Source organism: Mus caroli, unplaced genomic scaffold (assembly GCF_978045245.1).
Source record: "Mus caroli unplaced genomic scaffold, Mus_caroli_1 scaffold_4, whole genome shotgun sequence".
NCBI classification, from domain to species: Eukaryota; Metazoa; Chordata; class Mammalia; order Rodentia; family Muridae; genus Mus; species Mus caroli.
The window spans coordinates 73,260,391-73,282,239 of NW_028227259.1; the positions used below are offsets into that span (position 1 = coordinate 73,260,391).

Here is a 21,849-nt window from a genome sequence, read left to right on the forward strand (position 1 = left end):
TCAGATGAAGAATGGACAGTCCGTTACACCAAGGTTTCCCTCTCAGTAAATGTAGCTAATGTAAATATATTTTGACTAAGTATGACCTACTTTGATTATGTGTGAACATAGCATTAAGTGGGGTCAATAAAATTTAAATTAACAACCAGTAATTTACTAAACAACAAATTAGAAATTGGCATTTATGTATTTATGTCTATACCTTGATACACACTTCTCAAAGGTCTGTGCTTTTATCCTTGCCACATTTTCTCAAGTAGGAAGCCCCAGTTATAGTTATCTCACGGTGGTACTTGTTTTGGGGTTGAAGTGTCACAACAGACATTAAGATGTCTAGTATTTGTTAAACTGGAAATTGGAACCATTTTCTTCAAAGTATATTCTCTCTCTCTCACACACACACACACACACACAAATTCAGCTCTTCAGAATCCTGCCAGATGAAGGGCAGACTCAGTTGGCATTGTGTTCCTGATTGCAGTTGTTTATTTTATTGCAGGATAGTATGCACATGCCACTTTAAAATGACAGAAAACACAACTTAGTTACTAAGGTCATTCCAAATGGCCCAGCTTTGTTAGCAAATGCAAAGCTAAAATCTTCTTGTGTTTGCATTCAGATGTGTGAGGGCGACATAACAGTTCAAAGTAATGTTCTGGGATAAAATGGAGCTTATAGAGAAAACTGCTTAGGATGCAGTTCAAGGGCACATAAAGGTTACTATGCTGTTTTGTCTACAAGAATAAAATGCTGCTATGCATATTCTGCTTCTCAATTTAAATCCTGGTCTTGTAAATAGGAACGGGGTCTACATAAATTAACACCTTTTCATATGCTCTTACATCTTCCTATTTGACAATTTCTTGTCATTCCTAGTGACTATATTTTTGGTTTATGTTAGTATTAAAATCAATTTTCCATGTCTACAGGAAAATGAATCTAATAAATTATTTCAAGTCATCTAGAAAAAAGGATATATTTATTTAAATAGTACATAGTTGATTTTAAATTTGAAATATGATAAAAACAAGTATTGGGTTTTACTCCCTTGAAGATAAGCTCTAAGCTCTAGAGAATTTCTTAAGATCTAAATGAAAATATAATCTTTTTGTTTCTAGGTTTAGAAGATAATTAGATTTTCACATCTGTTCTTCTAATAATTATATTTAAATAAAATACCACTGGCTTTGAAGCAAATTGCTTACTTGATGATATATATATATGGAATATATGTAGAGAACATGATATTTTTAACAATTTTATTTTCACTTGTAAATATTGTCAACATTTAAATCCTAGTTAATAAAACAGCAATGAAAAAATTAATCATACTCATATGAAGCATTTTAAAGTATTTTAACAAATATGCATGCATAGATACAATTGAAAACCTCTAAACTCCCTAACACCTTTAACAATGAGCAAGCCATCAATACAAATATGGAAGTAGTCACAAAAATATAGTGAAGCATGTTACGCCTTAACGGATAGTCCATACTTCTTTTATCCCTTAAATGATGTTTATTTCATTAACATATTACCAATATTCAATATTTTCAACATAAATGCATGGATTATCTAAAAATTAATATACACATAGTCAAAATTTTATTTGGACCTCCATTTGTTAAAAAACTCAATATTTTATTTTCCTTCAAATTTTGTGTGTTTCTGAGGAAGGTGGAAAGTTATAGTTAGCTGGAGAACTATAATTCTCACACTATAATACAATCAAAGTTTCACCTAGTGACTGCTACACCAGGTGCACCGATTCATGAATTAAAAGTATGTGTGTCTAACACCCACATGACAGCTCCTCCTTAAAATCAACATACTTTTGTTGATCAGACCTCTCATTGTGACAACTGCTGTCAAAAATGAACATGTCTTTCTCGGATTTATTATTTTTATTTTATGTGAGTGTTTCTCTGCTTGTATGAACCATGTGCATGCAGTATCAACAAAGGCCAGAAAAGGGCTTTAGATTCCTGATTACAGACCTTAGTAAATTATCCTGTGGAGGCTAATAACTCAGCCTGTGTCCTCAGCAGGAGCATAAAATGCTCTTGTGTGCTGAGCCATCTTGCCAGACCTACGGTGAATATTTCTATTGCTTATTTCCAAGTGGAAGCCTCCTCTCACAAATATAGCATTGGCAACAGTGTCAGCTTTCCCTATAGTGAGAGTCTCTAGAGTCCTTTCCTCACTGTATGGATTTTGTGATGTCCCTACTCAAGTTCATTACAGTTGTCTCTTACAAAGTCCACTTGTAAAATGAGTTTTGAGAAATTTCACATGCCTAAAAGAGAGAACACGGCGATTATAATATAGTTGTAAAAATCAGCTAAGAAATCTGTGGGTAGATACATAATTTTGATGTTTTTCAAATATATCTACTCTATAAAATATCAATAGCATGTATTTAAGTCTGTATTTTGAGACAACCTAGAGTTTAGTTTGCCAGATGGCTCGTTAAGCCCTGTTAAATCAAGCTCTTTTACTCAATGATTCTTTGAACTTGTGAATCCCTTTTGTAGCACTTAAAGGAAAAACAAAACATTTCCCATTTGATTTCATTGTTAGTACATTTGAACATTTTAGTGTTAACCTCTTTATACCTCATAAATCCTACAAGGCAGAAAATAACTTTGAGTTTTTTGAACTTGCATTACAAACAAAACAAAAAATGACTTTAGTGTTTCCTCTCCAAATTTAAAAATCCTCAAAATAAGTGTAGGTTGACTTCTGTTTAACATTGAGCAGAAAATTGATTGGATAACAGATAAAAGTTGTCCATTTGAAAACTGTAGTTTCCAAGTAGCTTGATTTAATTCCTTTGTACTTCAAACATAAGACATGACAGTGTTTAAATATATAAATGTATACAAACTGTCAGTTCACAAAAAATTATTTAAAAAGTAATTAATACACACATTATTTTCTTCTTGGGAATAACATATCTTTGAATAAATCCAAGAAAATCATGGCTTTGTTTTAAAGAAACTATATCCTAAACAGAGCAAATACAAAGCAAAAAATAAAATCAAGCTAATGAGCAATCTAGGCAAAGAACATTTTAATATTTGACAGTAGTCTTTCATTATAAGCAAAAGGTATATTTAAATAAAATATGTGTTAAAATTATTTATTATTCAAAATATTTCTCACATAAGTATTAAGTCCAATATTAGATTTATACAATAAACATAAAAAATTAAAGTAAAAATATAAGTTTATGATATAACTGTGCCTTATTGGACAATCAATTACATGTTTATTTAGATAGATTAACCTGAATAATTATGTCTTATTCATTTATGAAAGCCCTAGTCACTTAACCATCATATTCATATTTTAACTAGTGGACTTTCATTTTAATTTAAACTTCATGTTATGAAATACAACTGATTATATTGGACTAAGCCAGACTTTTAAGATTATTTTTAATCTATTGGCTGAACTTATAAGTATAGATACCCAACCCAGTAAACCAGATTGAACAAGGCAAAAGCTGTTGGGAAAAAGATTCTGGAGTAGGAGTCAATTTTGGCAATGCGTATGTGTATCCGCCCTTCTCTCCAGGACCCAGTTCTGCAGTCGTCGAAGCAACAGAAAAAGCTAGTACAGTCTTTGCCCTCCAAACACTGGTAGCCATAATCATCATCCCCTTGTGGCAAAGAAATGCTATTCATGGGAATGAGAGTGGATCCAGCATGGAGACCTGGGGAAGCCTGAGTAAATAAGGGGGGGGGGGAGGAGAAAAACAGAAGAAAGGAAAATAAGTTAGCACCTGCCAGGGACTCAATAGGAAACTGGTAATCAATTAAAACACACACACACACACACACACACACACACACACACACACACAAACACCCCTTGACTTCAAAATACTGGTTATATTCAATTACAATGTATTATATTCAATTAGAATGTATTTTCAGATTTCAATCTACTTTGTTATATATACCTTTTTTTCTAGTTAGAAAATTATGTAGGAAAAATAACTTTGAAAATATAACCTACAGTATACCTTTGGAAAGTCTATCTACAAAAATATTGTCAACCATGAATCTAAGTATAAAAGGGCAATAAACATGTTTCTATGGTGTTGAACGTTCAAACAATTATAATGTTGTTGGGTGTTATATAATTTACTTATCTTAGTTATAATAAGTATAAATAGCAAGAAAAGACATTCCCATAGGAAAAACTCTTTGAAGAACCAGAAAAGACAAAGATATATATCACATGTGTATGAGTGAGTATATCACATGTATATCACATGTGTATGAGTGAGTAAATGCATAGAGACAAGTCAAAACAATTTATAAACTCAGCTTTAGGAGCAGTAGATGCATAAAACTAGGTCCATTATGAAGAATGTGGCAATCTTCTCTCTGGGGAAAGCACATTAGTGGCTACATAAATCTTATTAGTTATTATACAACAATCAATACTCTGATGATAACAATACTTTGATGATAATAATAACTCAAGGATTATTTTAGATCCATGTCAAACTAATACTTTATTACAATTTCTCGTTATTTTTTATTTTTATTATATTTCTGTGTGTGTGTTTATGTGCACCTGAATCATAATGAATATACAAGGTATATGTAGAGTCCTTGAGAGTTGAGATTGAACTTAGGTTGTTAGTCTTTGTAAAATGTGTTTTTTACCTGCTGAGAAATCCAAATGATTCAGGATATGAATATTTGTAAGTGATAAAAATAATATTTGAAAATGTCATAGTTCAGGAAAAAGTCAAAATATGGGCTAACATAAAGCAAGTAGTTTAGAGTCAGGAAAACTTGGGCTGTTTGTCTTCCACAACACAGGGCTTGCATGAACTTGAAGAGGAAATAGGACTGCTTCTCTCTCTGAGATGCCTGTCACAGAAGGAAAAGTGACTGTGGCAATGCTCAGACCAGCTTAAGTAGATAGAGCATGTGTACCATACATTTGATGGCAAGTAGACAACCCATACTACAGCTGCTGTTTCTATGTTGCTATTGCTTTCTGAAAAGAGCATGTCAAACAGACTATAAGATGCATGACAGAGCACACATACACATTCTGCTAACAAGAAGAGTGGTTACTAGAGAAAAAAATCAATCCCTTAAAATGGCAGGAAGATAGCAGCCTTAGTCACCCGTTGTCCTCCTTGACTTCTGGATGGCATGGGATTAGTGAACAGTGGCTTGAAAATCTCACTGTAAGCCCTGTTTTGTGGTCATATAAGCAGTGAATTAGAAGTCAAGAATATAAAAATCAGCTTACTGGGCTTAATTCTCTCTCACATAGATGCTTAACATTTTTTCTTTGCATTCAATTTTGAAAAGCATACATCTCACAGACATGATATATTTTAGGAAAAATAACTTCAATATCAAATGATTTGTGGGTTTCTTCAAATTTGAACTCTGATTCAAAGCTGTTGGCTTTCTAAATCCTTAGAGAATACAGACAATTAAAATGTTAAAAATTAAGAAGATGCATACTGAGAAGAAATTCCTATGTGGATAGAGCATTTGCCCTGCAGGTCTCCTGTCAAGCTTACATTGCTTGAACCCAAATGCCTGGTCAGTGTGGTTGTTTCCAGTTATAACAGTGTTTTGGAGACAAGAGACAGAGGATCTCAGGGTACGCTGTCTACCTCCTCTACCATACCTGGTAAAACTTGTGTTCAGTGAGAGACCTCAACTCAATAAAGTGAAGGTTCTTAGCTTCCTATCTTCTGTTTCAAAGGACATGTGAAGTTAGGAAACTAGAAATTATCTATGGAAGAGGATTCAATCAAATGAGGAGACAGGAAGAAAAGGAAATGGTGCCAGAGAAGAGGAGTGCTGGAGCCCGAAGGATTCAAGTTGACGGGAGTGTTAGAGATGGGGGGACAAGGAGTGCGGTAAGGGCTTAACAATGTGAACAGTCTATAAGAAAGCTACATGAAAAATCTATGATCTTGGCTCACATGGAAAGTTTATAAGATGGTGATAGTTGAACACCTGTGGTATAAGATGTGGGGTTGGGACAAAATTGGGGAATAAAATTATAAGCCAGAATGAGTGCAAGGTTGGAGCCAAAGAGAGAAGAGTAAAAGAAAGGAGAGGATAGGAAGTGGGTTAAAGAAAATGTAGGATGGATAAAGGCTCTTTTAAACAACACTACTTTGTAAGGTAACTAAAGATATAACTGAAAGATCATAAAAAGAAAATCTGGACTGCATGATACTTCCTCATCAGAAAAGATTCTTTTTGCAGAGATTCAAAATTCAAAAAAGTTAAATAGGCAGAAAATAAGAATCATGAGTATTAGTTCTCACTATGTTCACAGACACCTGTAACTTTACCTCCAGGTAGTCTGTGCCATCTATGGGACCCTATGGGACCCTATACTCATAGGCACATGTACATAGTCATACACATAATTAAAAATGATAAAACGAAGCTTTTAGAAAAAGAATTAAATTCATATGAATAAAAGAAAAATATTAAATAAAATGCTGGACCATAAATTTGACTTTTTTACATTATAAAACGTAAGAAAATTTAGATACTAGAATAAACAAAGTGGCATCAGAATTGGTTATAAATATGAATTTAAAATTTAAGACATAAAGTTAAACAACATACAAAGTACTAAATATATGAATGAATACATTATATATTTATTCTTATGAATATATTCAAATACTTATGAAAAGAAGACAGTAGAAAAGCTACCTTTCATGTAAAAAATAAGTACTCTTCTATTTTTGACATTGCTGTTTTGAAATTTGGTATAAATATTAGAAATAAATAAGATTATTCATGAGAATTTTGATAAATTTTAGTTTTGAAATCTGTGACCAGGTGTGCTAGGCAAAGATATCCATTTTTAACATACACATTATTGTTATGTTTATTCATCTGCTTCAAATACTACTGTTAATATAAATTTAGATTTTTATCAAGAGTCTTATTCAATGATTAATCTATTTATTTAGTCTGAGAACATTAGTAACATGAACATATGCTATTAAGGTGACAAAATAGAAAGCTAACTATGAGTAGGACCTAGATTCATGAGAATACACATTACCCAACTGATGTTGCAATTTACATTAAGTGATTACCATCTTATTCCACCATCCACTGACATTTTGTAGTTACTTAAGCTGCCTTGTGTGTGTGTGTGTGTGGTAGTTGTATTTTTTAAATTTACTTTAATTTGTAATTTATTTTTTACACTCCATAATCCATTCCCCGCCCCTCCCATCCACCCTCTAACTGTTCCATATCCCACACCCCACACCTCCTCCCCACTCCACCCATCTCCACGTAGATGGCCCCACCCCCACTCCACCTGATCTCTAAACTCCCTGGAGCCTCCGGCTCTTGAGGGTTGGGTGCATCATCTCTGAATTAACACAGACCTGGATGTCCTCTACTGTATGTGTGTTGGGGGTCTCATATCAGCTGGTGTATGCTTCCTGGTTGGTGGTCCAGAATCTGAGAGATCTCAGGGGTCCAGGTTGAGACTGATGGTCCTCCTACAGGGTCACCCTCCTCCTTAGCTTCTTTCAGCTTTCCTTAATTCAACAGCAGGGGTCAGCTGCTTCTGTTTATTGGTTGGGTGCATCTGACTCTTTTAGCTGCTTGTTGGATCTTCCAGGGTTCAGTCATGAAAGGTCCCTGCAGTAGTTGTATTTTATGTATCACCAATATCATAAAATATCTCCTGGGTATTTTGCCAAACACCATTTATAAAGAAAAAATATCTTTTATCATTTGTGATATTGAAGATTAACACAAGTGTTTGTTATTTCATTACATCCTCTGAAGGCTATCTGAATGTTTATTCATGCAGACATGTGCTGATTGGAAAGGATATTAGCCTTTTGCCAAAAGGAGACTCTGAATTGGAGGGTTGGAAAGCCCTTCCACACATTATCCTCCATTGAGATGCCAGTTCTTATTTTCAGTAGTACATTGTTTCTTGAGTGATTGCCATACTTGTGAGATTTAACACCCACCTCTTTTGCAATTTAAGAATACACACTACGTACTTAACTTCAATTATCATTATTGTATATAGATGCCACTATGCTATTCTGTTTAGAAATGTCTGTGACACAGCAGGGATGAAAGGACAAAAACTATAATCTTAACACAACGCTAGAAATGCACAAGCGATCCACAAAGTACATGTCTATCTTCAACATGGGTAATTTTGTCCTGAAAGCTCCTGTATTGTAAGCAGTGGTATCCAATGGAGCTGCAATATACCTTCTATGAACTCTACCCAGTATAGCACCTACATGTTAAACATGAAGTGCCCCTATGCTATGAAGACTTTTGCTTTTGAATTGTGTTCAGCTTATATCAGTTGGAATCCACCTAACTAGTTTCTAACAGCCATTGCATTTGATGTCATACCTCTAGGCATAAACTAGGCTTCCCTCATTCCAAAATACAAGCCTAAACTCAGTTCATGTGGTTTTACTCTGTTTTAATTTTTCTCTCAAATTTATTCTTCTGAAAACTACATTTTATTCTCCAGACAACTACTTCAATAGTGAGTTGCTACAGTGAAATATTTCTCTGCCAAACTTCAAATTAAAGACTTATTTTTAAAGGCCTTACAAGTGAATTCTTTCCACTTGAAATGAAAGGAAATTTTCCTGAGTGCCGTGTGACCCACATTCGCATAACCTTCTTTTCAACACCATGTGTCTATTAAATCTATACTTCACAGACCACTTTCCATAGTGTCTCAAGCAGCCCATGGATGCTAGGCATAGCTCCTGTAGGCTGAGCTTGGGGTAGTTTCTTGCTTTAGGGATAAGAGTGCTCATACTCTTTTCTATTAACCTTCACTTTATTGGTATTGATGCCTTTGAAAAAAGTTTTAGAAATTACTGGTCTCACTGATAATTCTCTAGTACCCTATTTGATTACTTCGAATTTTCTTTTTTTTTTTTCTTTTTTTTTTTTTTTTTTTTTGGTTTTTCGAGACAGGGTTTCTCTGTATAGCCCTGGCTGTCCTGGAACTCACTTTGTAGACCAGGCTGGCCTCGAACTCAGAAATCCGCCTGCCTCTGCCTCCCGAGTGCTGGGATTAAAGGCGTGCGCCACCACGCCCAGCAAAGCTGAGAGTGCATTGGCCGGGAATCGAACCCGGGCCTCCCGCGTGGCAGGCGAGAATTCTACCACTGAACCACCAATGCTTTCTGCAAAGATTTATTGATATTATAAGCTGTCTTCAGACACTCCAGAAGAGGGCGCCAGATCTCGTTACAGATGGTTGTGAGCCACCATGTGGTTGCTGGGATTTGAACTCTGGACCTTCGGAAGAGCAGTCGGGTGCTCTTACCCACTGAGCCATCTCTCCAGCCTCGAATTTTCAAATTATTTATTATTGTGGTTTTTATGTGCATGTGTGCATAGTATACATATTAGCACAACACATGTATATAAATGAATGTGCATGTATAATGTGTATCCTTCATTGACCACCTAAGGTGATAAATATGGAGACTATTACAACAGCTAAAGAAGCAATGTACTTAATGAAAATAGTAACTGACACAGGAAAGCCTCTTTACCATCTAAAGCATAGTCTACCTTTTGTGAAAGGCTGATGTATGTGTGGAAAGAGGTTAAAGGTTATTCTTGGTTGCTAATACTTATGAGCAATCCACATGTTTTTATTTGTGACAGTGTCTTCCATTGGGATCTTTTTTTTTTATTACATATTTTCCTCAATTACATTTCCAATGCTATCCCAAAAGTCCCCCATACCGCCCCCCACTTCCCTACCCTCCCATTCCCATTCTTTTGGCCCTGGCATTCCCCTATATTGGGGCATATAAAGTTTGCAAGTCCAATGGGCCTCTCTTTCCAGTGCAGCTAGAGACAAGAGCTCCGGGGTACTGGTTAGTTCATCATGTTGTTCCAACTATAGGGTTGCAGATCCCTTTAGCTCCTTGGGTACTTTCTCTAGCTTCTCCATTGGGAGCCCTGTGATACATCCAATAGCTGACTGTGAGCATCCACTCCTGTGTTTGCTAGGCCCCTGCATAGTCTCACAAGAGACAGCTATCTTTGGGTCCTTTCAGTAAAATCTTGCTAGTGTATGCAATGGTGTCAGCGTTTAGAAGCTGATTATGGGATGGATCCCTGGATATGGCAGTCTCTAGATGGTCCATCCTTTCATCACAGCTCCAAACTTTGTCTCTGTAACTCCTTCCATGGGTGTTTTGTTCCCAATTCTAAGAAGGGGCACAGTGTCCACACTTTGGTCTTCATTCTTCTTGAGTTTCATGCGTTTAGCAAATTGTATCTTATATCTTGGGTATCCTAAGTTTTGGGCTAATATCCACTTATCAGTGAATACATATTGTGTGAGTTCCTTTGTGATTGTGTTACCTCACTCAAGATGATGCCCTCCAGGTCCATCCATTTGGCTAGGAATTTCATAAATTCATTCTTTTTAATAGCTGAGTAGTACTCTATTGTGTAAATGTACCATAATTTCTGTATCCATTCCTCTGTTGAGGGACATCTGGGTTCTTTCCAGCTTCTGGCTATTATAAATAGGGCTGCTATGAACATAGTGGAGCATGTGTCCTTCTTACCAGTTGGGACATCTTCTGGATATATGCCCAGGAGAGGTATTGCTGGATCCTCCGGTAGTACTATGTCCAATTTTCTGAGGAACCGCCAGACTGATTTCCAGAGTGGTTGTACAAGCTTGCAATCCCACCAACAATGGAGGAGTGTTCCTCTTTCTCCACATCCCCGCCAGCATCTGCTGTCACCTGAATTTTTGATCTTAGCCATTCTGACTGGTGTGAGGTAGAATCTCAGGGTTGTTTTGATTTGCATTTCTCTGATGATTAAGGATGTTGAACATTTCTTCAGGTGCTTCTCTGCCATTTGGTATTCTTTGTTCAATTCTGAGCCCCATTTTTTAATGGGGTTATTTGACTTTCTGGAGTCCACCTTCTTGAGTTCCTTATATATATTGGATATTAGACCCTTATCTGATTTAGGATAGGTAAAGATCCTTTCCCAATCTGTTGGTGGTTTTTTTGTCTTATTGATGGTGTCTTTTGCCTTGCAGAAGCTTTGCAGTTTCATGAGGTCCCACTTGTCAATTCTCGATCTTACAGCACAAGCCATTGCTGTTCTATTCAGGAATTTTTCCCCTGTGCCCATATCTTCAAGGCTTTTCCCCACTTTCTCCTCTATAAGTTTCAGTGTCTCTGGTTTTATGTGAAGTTCCTTGATCCACTTAGACTTGACCTTAGTACAAGGAGATAGGAATGGATCGATTCGCATTCTTCTACATGATAACAACCAGTTGTGCCAGCACCATTTGTTGAAAATGCTGTCTTTCTTCCACTGGATGGTTTTAGCTCCCTTGTCGAAGATCAAGTGACCATAGGTGTGTGGGTTCATTTCTGGGTCTTCAATTCTATTCCATTGGTCTATTTGTCTGTCACTATACCAGTACCACGCAGTTTTTAATCACAATTGCTCTGTAGTAAAGCTTTAGGTCTGGCATGGTGATTCCACCAGAGGTTCTTTTATCCTTGAGAAGAGTTTTTGCTATCCTAGGTTTTTTGTTATTCCAGATGAATTTGCAGATTGCACTTTCTAATTCGTTGAAGAATTGAGTTGGAATTTTGATGGGGATTGCATTGAATCTGTAGATTGCTTTTGGCAAGATAGCCATTTTTAAAATGTTGATCCTGCCAATCCATGAGCATGGAAGATCTTTCCATCTTCTGAGATCTTCTAGAATTTCTTTCTTCAGAGACTTGAAGTTCTTATTATACAGACCTTTCACTTCCTTAGTTAGAGTCACGCCAAGATATTTTATATTATTTGTGACTATTGAGAAGGGTGTTGTTTCCCTAATTTCTTTCTCAGCCTGTTTATTCTTTGTGTAGAGAAAGGCCATTGATTTGTTTGAGTTAATTTTATATCCAGCTACTTCACCGAAGCTGTTTATCAGGTTTAGGAGTTCTCTGGTGGAATTTTTAGGGTCACTTATATATACTATCATATCATCTGCAAAAAGTGATATTTTGACTTCATCTTTTCCAATTTGCATCCCTTTGATCACCTTTTGTTGTCGAATTGCTCTGGCTAGGACTTCAAGTACTATGTTGAATAGATATGGAGAAAGTAGACAGCCTTGTCTAGTCCCTGATTTTAGAGGGATTGCTTCAAGCTTCTCACCATTTACTTTGATGTTGGCTACTGGTTTGCTGTATATTGCTTAGACTCACTAGAGGGCACAGGGAAAGCATTCTAATTAACAAAATCAGAAATGAAAAAAGAGACATAACAACAGATCCTGAAGACATCCAAAACACCATCAGATCCTTCTACCAAAGGCTATACTCAACAAAACTGGAGAACCTGGATGAAATGGAGAAGTTCCTAGACAGATACCAGGTCCCAAAGTTGAACCAAGATCAGGTTAATGATATAAACAGCCCTATATCCCCCAAAGAAATAGAAGCAGTCATTAATAGTCTCCCAACCAAAAAAAAGCCCAGGACCAGATGGGTTTAGTGCAGAGTTCTATCAGACCTTCAAAGAAGATCTAATCCCAGTTCTTCACAAACTATTCCACAAAATAGAAACAGAAGGTACTCTACCCAACTCATTCTATGAAGCCACAATTACTCTGATACCTAAACCACAAAAAGACCCAACAAAGATAGAAAACTTCAGACCAATATCCCTTATGAATATTGATGCAAAAATCCTCAATAAAGTTCTTGCTAACCGAATCCAAGAACACATCAAAACAATCATCCATCCTGACCAAGTAGATTTCATCCCAGGGATGCAGGGATGGTTCAATATATGGAAATCCATCAACGTAATCCAGTATATAAACAAACTCAAAGACAAAAACCACATGGTCATCTCGTTAGATGCAGAAAAAGCATTTGACAAAATCCAACACCCATTCATGATAAAAGTCTTGGAAAGATCAGGAATTCAAGGCCCATACCTAACCATTGGGATCTTATATAGGTAAAGGTGCAAGACTTCTTGGCAAGAAACACCACTATGCCTGGTATATGTATGAGTGTTGAGTATAGCCCTCTGGATACCATACTAGTCTGTCAAGATTGTCTACACATATCTTGAAACACTCAGGGGCAGAGTACACAATTGATTTCTTTTGTCTCCGAATTGCCTTTACAATGACATAGAAATAAATATCAATCATTTTATACTTTAACAAAATTGAGAGCCTAAAATTAAGCTGTATTATATTCACTCTCAAAGTGCAGGTATCTTGTGGCTTATAAGATTTTTGATAACCTATAATTATTGAGGCTTCACCATGAAATGTTAATCATTGCTGATGGCAGGTTTATAGATTCTTCATGTCTACAGTCTTCACGTCGTCCACAAGAGTACTGATTCACAGTCCAGCATAGCTAATCTAACTTGTAAGGTTTTCTTTTGATACAACTGTATGCACATCATTAAATAGTAAACATTATTAAGGGACAAACCTCGCATATTTAATGGAATTTGGATTTCTTCAGCTGTCACAGATAAGAAGAGTAAAATGAAAAATAAAACAAAACATGAGGAAGAGTCATTTATGGAAAGAGAAACTAGAGAGAAGGGAGAGCAGTAATCCTAAAGAAGAGAATCTACTGCGAGTGTTGATGCTGCAGTACCTGAGTCTGGGCTGCATTGTTGGCTTAGAAGAAAAGGAAAATGTAGATTCCACAATGTGCCTTAATGGAAGATGTGAAACAAAATGGACAGAAGTCTCTATTCTTCACATCAGCACATTCTGTCTACCAGATTAACAAGATATGTGGCCGAACACAAACCAGGCAAGAATACAAATTTAATTGTTTGTCCTGGTTTTTCAAATTTCAATTTAGATCTGTAAGAGTTAATAAAATATGAAACTCGGGAAGCATGAAAGATAGAAAATATTGTATTGAATGTCTATAAAATATTTTTACATCTTCCAGTCAATTATAAATTATCAATGGTGAGCTATTACTGTTTGCCACTTAGTACTTCAAGACTGTCATCTCATTGCTGTTTCTTTTCCATTTATAATGTTTAATTTGCTGAAGTTGTTGCTGAATTTAAGAGAGTAAACACAAGAATGATATACTTAAATAACTACAGTAAAATGATTTCTAGACTTTAGTAGTTCTTAATACATTGTGATAAACTGATAAAAAATTGAAATTTTAAAGTTTCCCTTTTTTCCATTTTTATTGGTTATTTTATTTATTTACATTTCAAATGTTATCTCCTTCCCAGTTTCCCCTCCAAAAGCCCCCTCTCCCCTCCTCCCTCCCCCTGCCTCTATGAGGGCACTCCTGCCACAGAGACCTAGTTTCAGCTCTGCTCAGTCAACCTGACCCCAGGAACTACACTCAGTTCTTTATGTCCTGGTCTTACACCAGGGAGCTGTTCTTCCACAGAAGGTGTGCATTGATTAGTAATATGCCTCCTGCATTACTTATCCGTAGAAAGAAATTGTAAAGCTCGCATGGCGTTGTATATTACCTGTGGGTTAAAACCATTATTTTTATTCAAAGAACCTCTAATAAAACTTTCAAAAAGCAAATAAAGAAAACACAATGAATATAACAGGTATGAACATTTAAAGTTTGAAATAAGGACAAAAGGAAGAGAGAAAACCGGATGTTTGGCCTTGACTATAGAAGAATCATAGGAAAAAAATGTTCAGTTTTCTTTATTTAAATTTTATCAGTGGAAAAACTGACAAAAATGTCACAATGGAAAAAAATCCTTGCCTTGGAGACCTGGCAATCTGATTTGATTTCTGGAGCCCACATACACACAAAGGTGGAAGGAAGAGACCTATGCCGAAATGTTGTCCTCAGAGCTCTTCACACACCCTCTGGTAGGTGGAAGAACACACCCAAACGTAACCCATAGTTATAATGATAATGATATTGATTTTAAATCTAGTAAGTGGTTTTTAAGTTTATTTGGGCAAGCTATCATGTCATAAACATCTTTTAAGATGATATGAGCTCATGACAGTTACATACTTGTGGATTAAAGCAACTTTTTGGATTTTTATGGCTACCTTCTTTCCTTAAATATCACAAGACATAAAAGCAAAGCTTACTAGCCAGGCAGAGGTGGCACACACCTTTAATCCCAGCACTTGGGAGGCAGAGACAGGCAGATTTCTCAGTTCAAAGCCAGCCTAGTCTACAAAGTGAGTTTCAGGACAGCCAGGGCTATACAGAGAAACCCTATCTCGAAAAAAACAAAACAAAACAAAAACAAAAAAAGAGCTGTTTACTAGGCTCTACCTTTTGTAATACAATAAAGGAATTAAAATACAATTAAAATTATGTCCAAATTTATAAATCAAACACAAAAAAATAAGAAAAGAGATCCAAAACATTAAGACCTCAAACTTAAAGTGGGTAATTTGATCCCATGACTCTCATGGTGCACACATTACTGCAGTGTTACAAGCTACTTGTCAAAAATAGATGTTTTACAGTGTCTTTATTTGAGCTTCAGCATAATCTGCTCTGAGAGTTTTTACTGGAATCAGTAATGTACTGTCATGTTGTCAATTTGGGTGAAGTGAAAGCATACTTTTTATGAGTACTTTGAACAGAAGAAATGTTAAAATGAAGGGCAGAAAGTTGGAGCTGGGGGTTCTCAAAAGTCCTGTGTATTTAGTCTATGAGCAAACACTAGCAAAGCTGTCCTCATGAAAAATCACAGAACCTGTGCTTGTACGGTTTCTTTGAGTGTAAATGAAATCATGCAAAATGCTCAAATCAGTTCCTGGAACCCTCAATGAATGTTAGAAATTGGATTCAGGTTATTATAATTGCTTTTGTAAAATGAAATTACTGTCAGTCATCAAGTTGTTACATGTATTAGAATCATTAAAATCAATTTTAGCATCAATTGATGCAGTCTGTAATTTTGTCACTGTGATTGGGAATGTGGAGTGAAGGTCTACAAATCTACAGAAACAAGAAAGAATGTAACAGCTAAGATTTTCTGCTACTGCTGGGTTTTAACCTCAACAGTGACCTTACTGTCTAAAAGTAAGTTAATTCCATGTGCCATTCATTGTAGAAAATCCAAACGTATTGTGAAATAGAAATCAAAGAGAAATCTTTGATGTTATTAATGTTTGCTTTGTTGCGCTGGCACAAGGCCTTATTTTATAGTGCAGCACACATGACAGTCCCTCTCTTCTATCTTCCACTTGCTGAAATAACAGGTGTGAAAAAAAGCCATATTCAAACGTATCTTAAATAACTTCCCATCCTTATATAAAATAATGTAGTATAAAGGAATCTTGCAGTAATTGAATAGAAATGGCCCGAACTCATGTCCTTTTTCTGATGTTAGTTGAGGTACTCTGAGTTTTTCTTCATTTAGAAGAATGTTGGGTATATGTGTGTTTGTGTTATAGAAAGATAGATAGATAGATAGATAGATAGATAGATAGATAGATAGATAGATAGATAGATAGATATAGGTATAGATTAGATAGATGATATATAGATATAGATGATATAGATAGATAGAGATAGAGATATAGGAGAGCTTTATTAGGTTCAGAAGTGTTCTTCTATCTCTACACTCTCTGAAACATTTACCATGTAGACATGTTGAATTAATTTTGTCAAAGAAACTTGTAGGTACCTAATAAGATAATCACACAATTTTTGATTTTTGGTCTATTGGGAATAAATAGTACTTACGGTTTATATATGTTGAATCATGTATGTATGATGATTGGTCTTTAATAGAATCTTGGATTTCCATTTGCCAGTATTACACATTATTTATTGGAGTCTAATATAGCTCAGCTACTCTGAAAAACAACCTGCAGGTTTCTCCAAAAATAAAAAGAGATCTACACAGTGTAAACCAATCCTCCACATATGCTCAAAGTATTTTATAGCTTACTCAAAAGGTATCTGTACATTCATGCTGACTGCTGCTTTGTTCACAAAAGATGGAAAATGGAATCAACCCAGATGTCCATCACCTGACAAATGAAAATGTGGTGTATAAATACAATGGGATACTACTCAATTTAAAGAATAGCAAAGAGTGAAATTTGTAAAATATAATGGAACTGGAATTAGTCGTACATAGTGAAGTGACCTAGGACCCAAATGGACAAATGTTACATATTCTCTGTCAATTGTTTGGTTTTTTCCTGTATGTTTAACATGTAGCACATGTGGAGACTAGGGAACTTGAAGAGGACTTTTGATGAGGGAGATTCATGTGTGGAAAGGGGGGTTGTAGAGTGTATATGAAATAAACACAGAGAAGAGGAATTCTTGGGACAGAAACATGAAAGTAGGTGGTGAAGTAATTAAGACTGGAGACAGGAAGGCCAATTGGAAGGCATGAGAGCCTATTGAGAACCTATGATCTTGCAATTCAAGTAAAACTACAATGAGAGAGGATAATAGAACACATATGGTAAGAGGTAAAAGAGGGAGAATAAAGATGTAAGTGGAGATGGGGGGTTGATGTATCTTGAAAAGGAATGAACACAGTACCTTCATAGACTTGAACGTTTTTTCTTAGTTGGTGAATTGTTAGGAAGGAGAAGGTGGTGTGCCTTGTAAGAGGAGGTGTTTCATGGACAGCTTGGGGATTCAAAAGTTGTGACAGGGTCTCTCTCTCTCTCTCTCTCTCTCTCTCTCTCTCTCTCTCTCTCTCTCTCTCTCTGTGTGTGTGTGTGTGTGTGTGTGTGTGTGTGTGTGTGTTACCTGTGGTTCCTGTTGTAAAGCTCTCAGCTCCTGTTCCAACACCATGCCTGTCAGGTTTGTGCAGTGATGATCATGGAGTAACCATCAAAACCCCTAAGATAGCCCCCAATTAATGCCTTCTTTCATAAGAGTTGCTTTGATGAAGTTATCTTTTCACATCAATGGGCCACTAACTAAAACAAGGACTATAAAGATTTGGAAGAAGAGAATGAATTAATTAAAACTAAGGATGTAGAAAGAAGCACCATGAAACCCTATTCACTTGTAAGCTAACTTAAGATAAAATCTTTTAAAAGAAAAATTAGAACAGAAATACTCCACATTAGTGAATAGTACTACTACAAACAGAGATGGATTATTAAATGAAAGTCTGAGTTAAATGAATAGTTTACCTCCCTAAGGTCAGGAAGTCCTATATACAAACTTAAACAATAGATTTTTTTGCCATTTCTCATGTTTGCTCATAATTAGATTCTATCGCTGGAGAAACCACATTCTTGGTTGAGTTTCCAGAGAAATCAATCCTGAGCTACCTGCTGCCTGCTTTCATAGCACTACAAGGTGTTATACAGGCTGCTGGGGAAGAAAGGACATCAATGGTGTTATCTATCTCTAGTCCCTGAATGCCACAACACTGACCTGCTAGACAGGATCTGTTCACTGGTACAATAATAAAATTCTATTTCTGGGTTAACCAACTGCTTTCTTGACTAGATTTGAAGACTGCTTCACAGAAGGGGTACTGAAAACATGATCAAAACTCTTGGCTATGGACTTCTTAGACTATAGAGGATAACTTATCGATGTCATTCTTCTAAATGGCCATTTTCTCAAACTGCCTTATTAGTCCTTATGTTTATATTCCATATATTTAATTTTCTGCTGGCCTCACCTTTTGTCAGAGAAGCTTTTTATCTCGGCGCATTACTCTTTAAAGTGCTTGAAATCACTGTGAGGTGACCAATAATGGATAGAACATCTACATCAACACCATGAGTCCTACAAAGCTTCTCGGAACATTTTGGGAAACAGAGATAAAAGGATTATAAAAAGAAGGATGTGGTGAGATACTGTCCTCTGGAAATGGCTTTTCCACACAAGAATTAACAGCATCTTCCATTGCATACTTTGGATCCATTCAGTTAAAAATTGTAGCTAGAAACTGGATGTGGTTTCCACAGCCACTATTTAGATGAGGAACTATGGAGTGTAGTTGCTCGAAGATAAGGCATCATTTTCTTTAGGAGAATGAACATCAGAAGGTTGTTCAGGACCCATAGGATGATCTCATACACACATGCATATCATCAGGACTGGTAAGACTAAGCACTTAAAAATAAATAGTAATAAAATAACATGAAGTTGGGATAAAAATGTGCTGCCACAGTCCTGGGGAGGCGAGATTGAGTAAGGGTAGTGAAGGATAGTAATATCAAGACTGGATGCTGTATACAATATATACTTTAAAAGTCATTTTGTAAGGGATATCTAGTAGAGAAAACTATAAACAAGATTTTTGGACTGGTCAGTTATAAGTCATCGAGTTTGACCTGAATTCTGTTCATCTTTTATCATATGTTCTTAAACATCCCTTTTCTATAACAAGGCAACCTCATGGATGTTCAGAAGAAGCATCTCTAACTAAAACGAGGTACTGGTAAGGTGCCCACATTGGTGAAAGAGAAGTACTTTTTATTCAGGAATAACTAACAGCTGTGTAATTGGACTTAATGCCAGCTTGAAAGGAGAGAATTTATGATGGTGCTATAAACATAGCTTCCTAACAGTGGCTGAAGTGGTCATAGGCTTGAGAGCCAAACAAGCTACTGCCAGTTTCCTAATCCAAAGTGATTTCTAACCATTTTGAAAATGCCTGTCATATCCACAGGTAAGTGTAGCTGTCACTGCTCCTCAAAGAAGCTTCATTTTACAATAAATGGAGACAGACATATAGCTACAGATCTAGTGAACATGCAGAGAATTATTGACTGTGGGATGATCAATCTTAAGTGATACATCTTAGGTTCAATTCCGAACCCTGATGCTAAGTGAAAGTCCTGGAAGAGGGAGTGGAAAAACTGTATAGATAGTGGCTGAGGATGCCTGTAGAGAGACCTTATCTCCTAGACGTGACAAGTAAACATCTATGAATTCTCAGCAGCCTACTTGCCTGAACAAGACCCTCATGACAACACCAGCTGTGGCAGGAGAAATTCTAGGTGTCACTCCTAGATGCATTGCTACAGGGGATTAGTTGTTGCTGAGAACCAGTTGCCCCAGGAACAGACTCCCACATAATATGTCTAATCCCAAATGAGCAACCCTGGACAAATGCATATAAGAGCAATGGTAAATGGACACAGAGTGCTGTGTGAACATCTGCACACATATTATGTACAAATATGTTTGTATATGTAACAAGAAGAGTTGAAGGAGAGGTTGTGAACAAGGAAGGGATAAAAGAGCAGGAGAAAAAAAAAAGGAGAGTGATAAATATATTCAATGTTCCCTCCTGTGTGAAGTTATCATCATATCAATATTAAAAACTAAAAATAAGACGTACCGAAGTCTTGTTTTTCAGCTTCCTGCCTCTGGTGGTTTTTCCTTTATTGTTGCTAGTAAAATAATGCAAGGTTCCATACTCCATGAGCGCTGCAAACACAAAAATGAAACACACGGAGACAAAGAGATCCATTGCTGTCACGTAAGAAACCTTAGGTAAAGATTTTCTAGCGATTGTACTGAGGGTTGTCATAGTCAAAACCGTAGTGATGCCTGTGAAGAAAGGGGGAAAAATAGATGATTAAAAGTAATTTAACAGAACATTTGTATTCTTTTGTCTAATTTGACAATATTGCCAGCCGAAATAAATAAAAGAAACAAAAGGATATGATTGCCAGAAAGAATTACTAGTAACCATGGCTACATTACATTCACTGTGTTCTTTGTGTAGGAAATTTTAATGATTTAAATTACTGTGAATTGCAGGTTGACTGCTAATATTCAGTCTTACCTTCCTTCATGGTTAAAAAAATAATCATTTTTGTTGATAGGTGGCTTTCAGAAAAACATTTTCACTGTCTACCTACTTTGCTGCAGAGTAAGATCCAAGCCAAATTAATGTCTAGAGAAAGACACTACACTGCTGGAGATGCCCTACTGTCTTTTCTGTCATTCAGAAGCCAGTATAGCCACCTTAAACTATGAGAAAACTCCAGAAATTCACCCACAACATAGCTGAAAACCCAGTGTCCCTGAATCCTTCTTACCACACTATATATACCACAATGAACCACAACTACTGGACTTGTACAATAAAAAAAAAAAACAAATACTTTTCAACTTACTTGAAGCAACAGTTATTGAAAGGCTTTTGTGTTATTTTGTTCTGCCTTACCCAGTGAAAATCACCTATACTAATATATTAGCAAAATATTTTTCATATCGTAACTTGGACTTATTATTTAAAACTCCAAATTTAGGATCCAGACAGAATTAAATAAATTTTATATTTCAAAAACACAATGAATTTTTTATTTCCAAGAATTCAGTATGTGTGACTGTAATACACATCCGAGCCAAGCCCTTCGATCGGCCTTTGGACTCATTTCCTCTCTCACTTTTACATATCAGTCTTCTCTCTGAGAACTCTCTGTTAGTCTTAGGACACATACATGACAAGAACCTCTAAATCATTTGTGTCTAAAACACAGTCATCCTTATTCATCTACAAATAATTCTCTGACATGCACACCATTTTTCTTTCATGGATAATTAGTGTTAGAAATAAAAATGATACACATGTGGTGGATTTTGATAAATATAAGGAAACCTAGGTTCACCTTCTGACTTTTCTCTTATTTGCTATGTGATCTTAAGAACAATGTCTTAATCACTTTTTCTTATACCTATAGATGAGAGCTATCAACATACCCAGTAACTAAGTTATTATGTTATTATCATACAAAAAGTTCCTTAAGTAATTTAACTAAGACCATCAAATATTTTTAAATAATTAATATAAATAAAATTTAGATATGTACATTTTT

The 21,849-nt window shown here is 35.9% G+C and overlaps 1 protein-coding gene and 1 non-coding gene across 2 annotated transcripts in view; both read right to left on the reverse strand.

The window, feature by feature from the left end:
• Positions 1 to 1,269: 1,269 nt before the first annotated feature.
• Gabrg1 (gamma-aminobutyric acid type A receptor subunit gamma1) overlaps positions 1,270 to 21,849 on the reverse strand; it is a 79,038-nt gene continuing 58,458 nt past the window's right edge. The window contains exons 8-9 of the mRNA XM_021163034.3: positions 20,364 to 20,575; positions 1,270 to 3,731 (exon numbers count right to left, since the gene is read on the reverse strand). Coding sequence (XP_021018693.1) covers positions 3,462 to 3,731; positions 20,364 to 20,575 — 482 coding nt within the window. The 3' untranslated portion in view covers positions 1,270 to 3,461. The remainder of the gene's footprint in view (positions 3,732 to 20,363; positions 20,576 to 21,849) is intronic.
• On the reverse strand, positions 9,144 to 9,214 carry Trnag-gcc (transfer RNA glycine (anticodon GCC)). Its single transcript has one exon. It is a non-coding gene; the product is annotated as a tRNA-Gly (tRNA).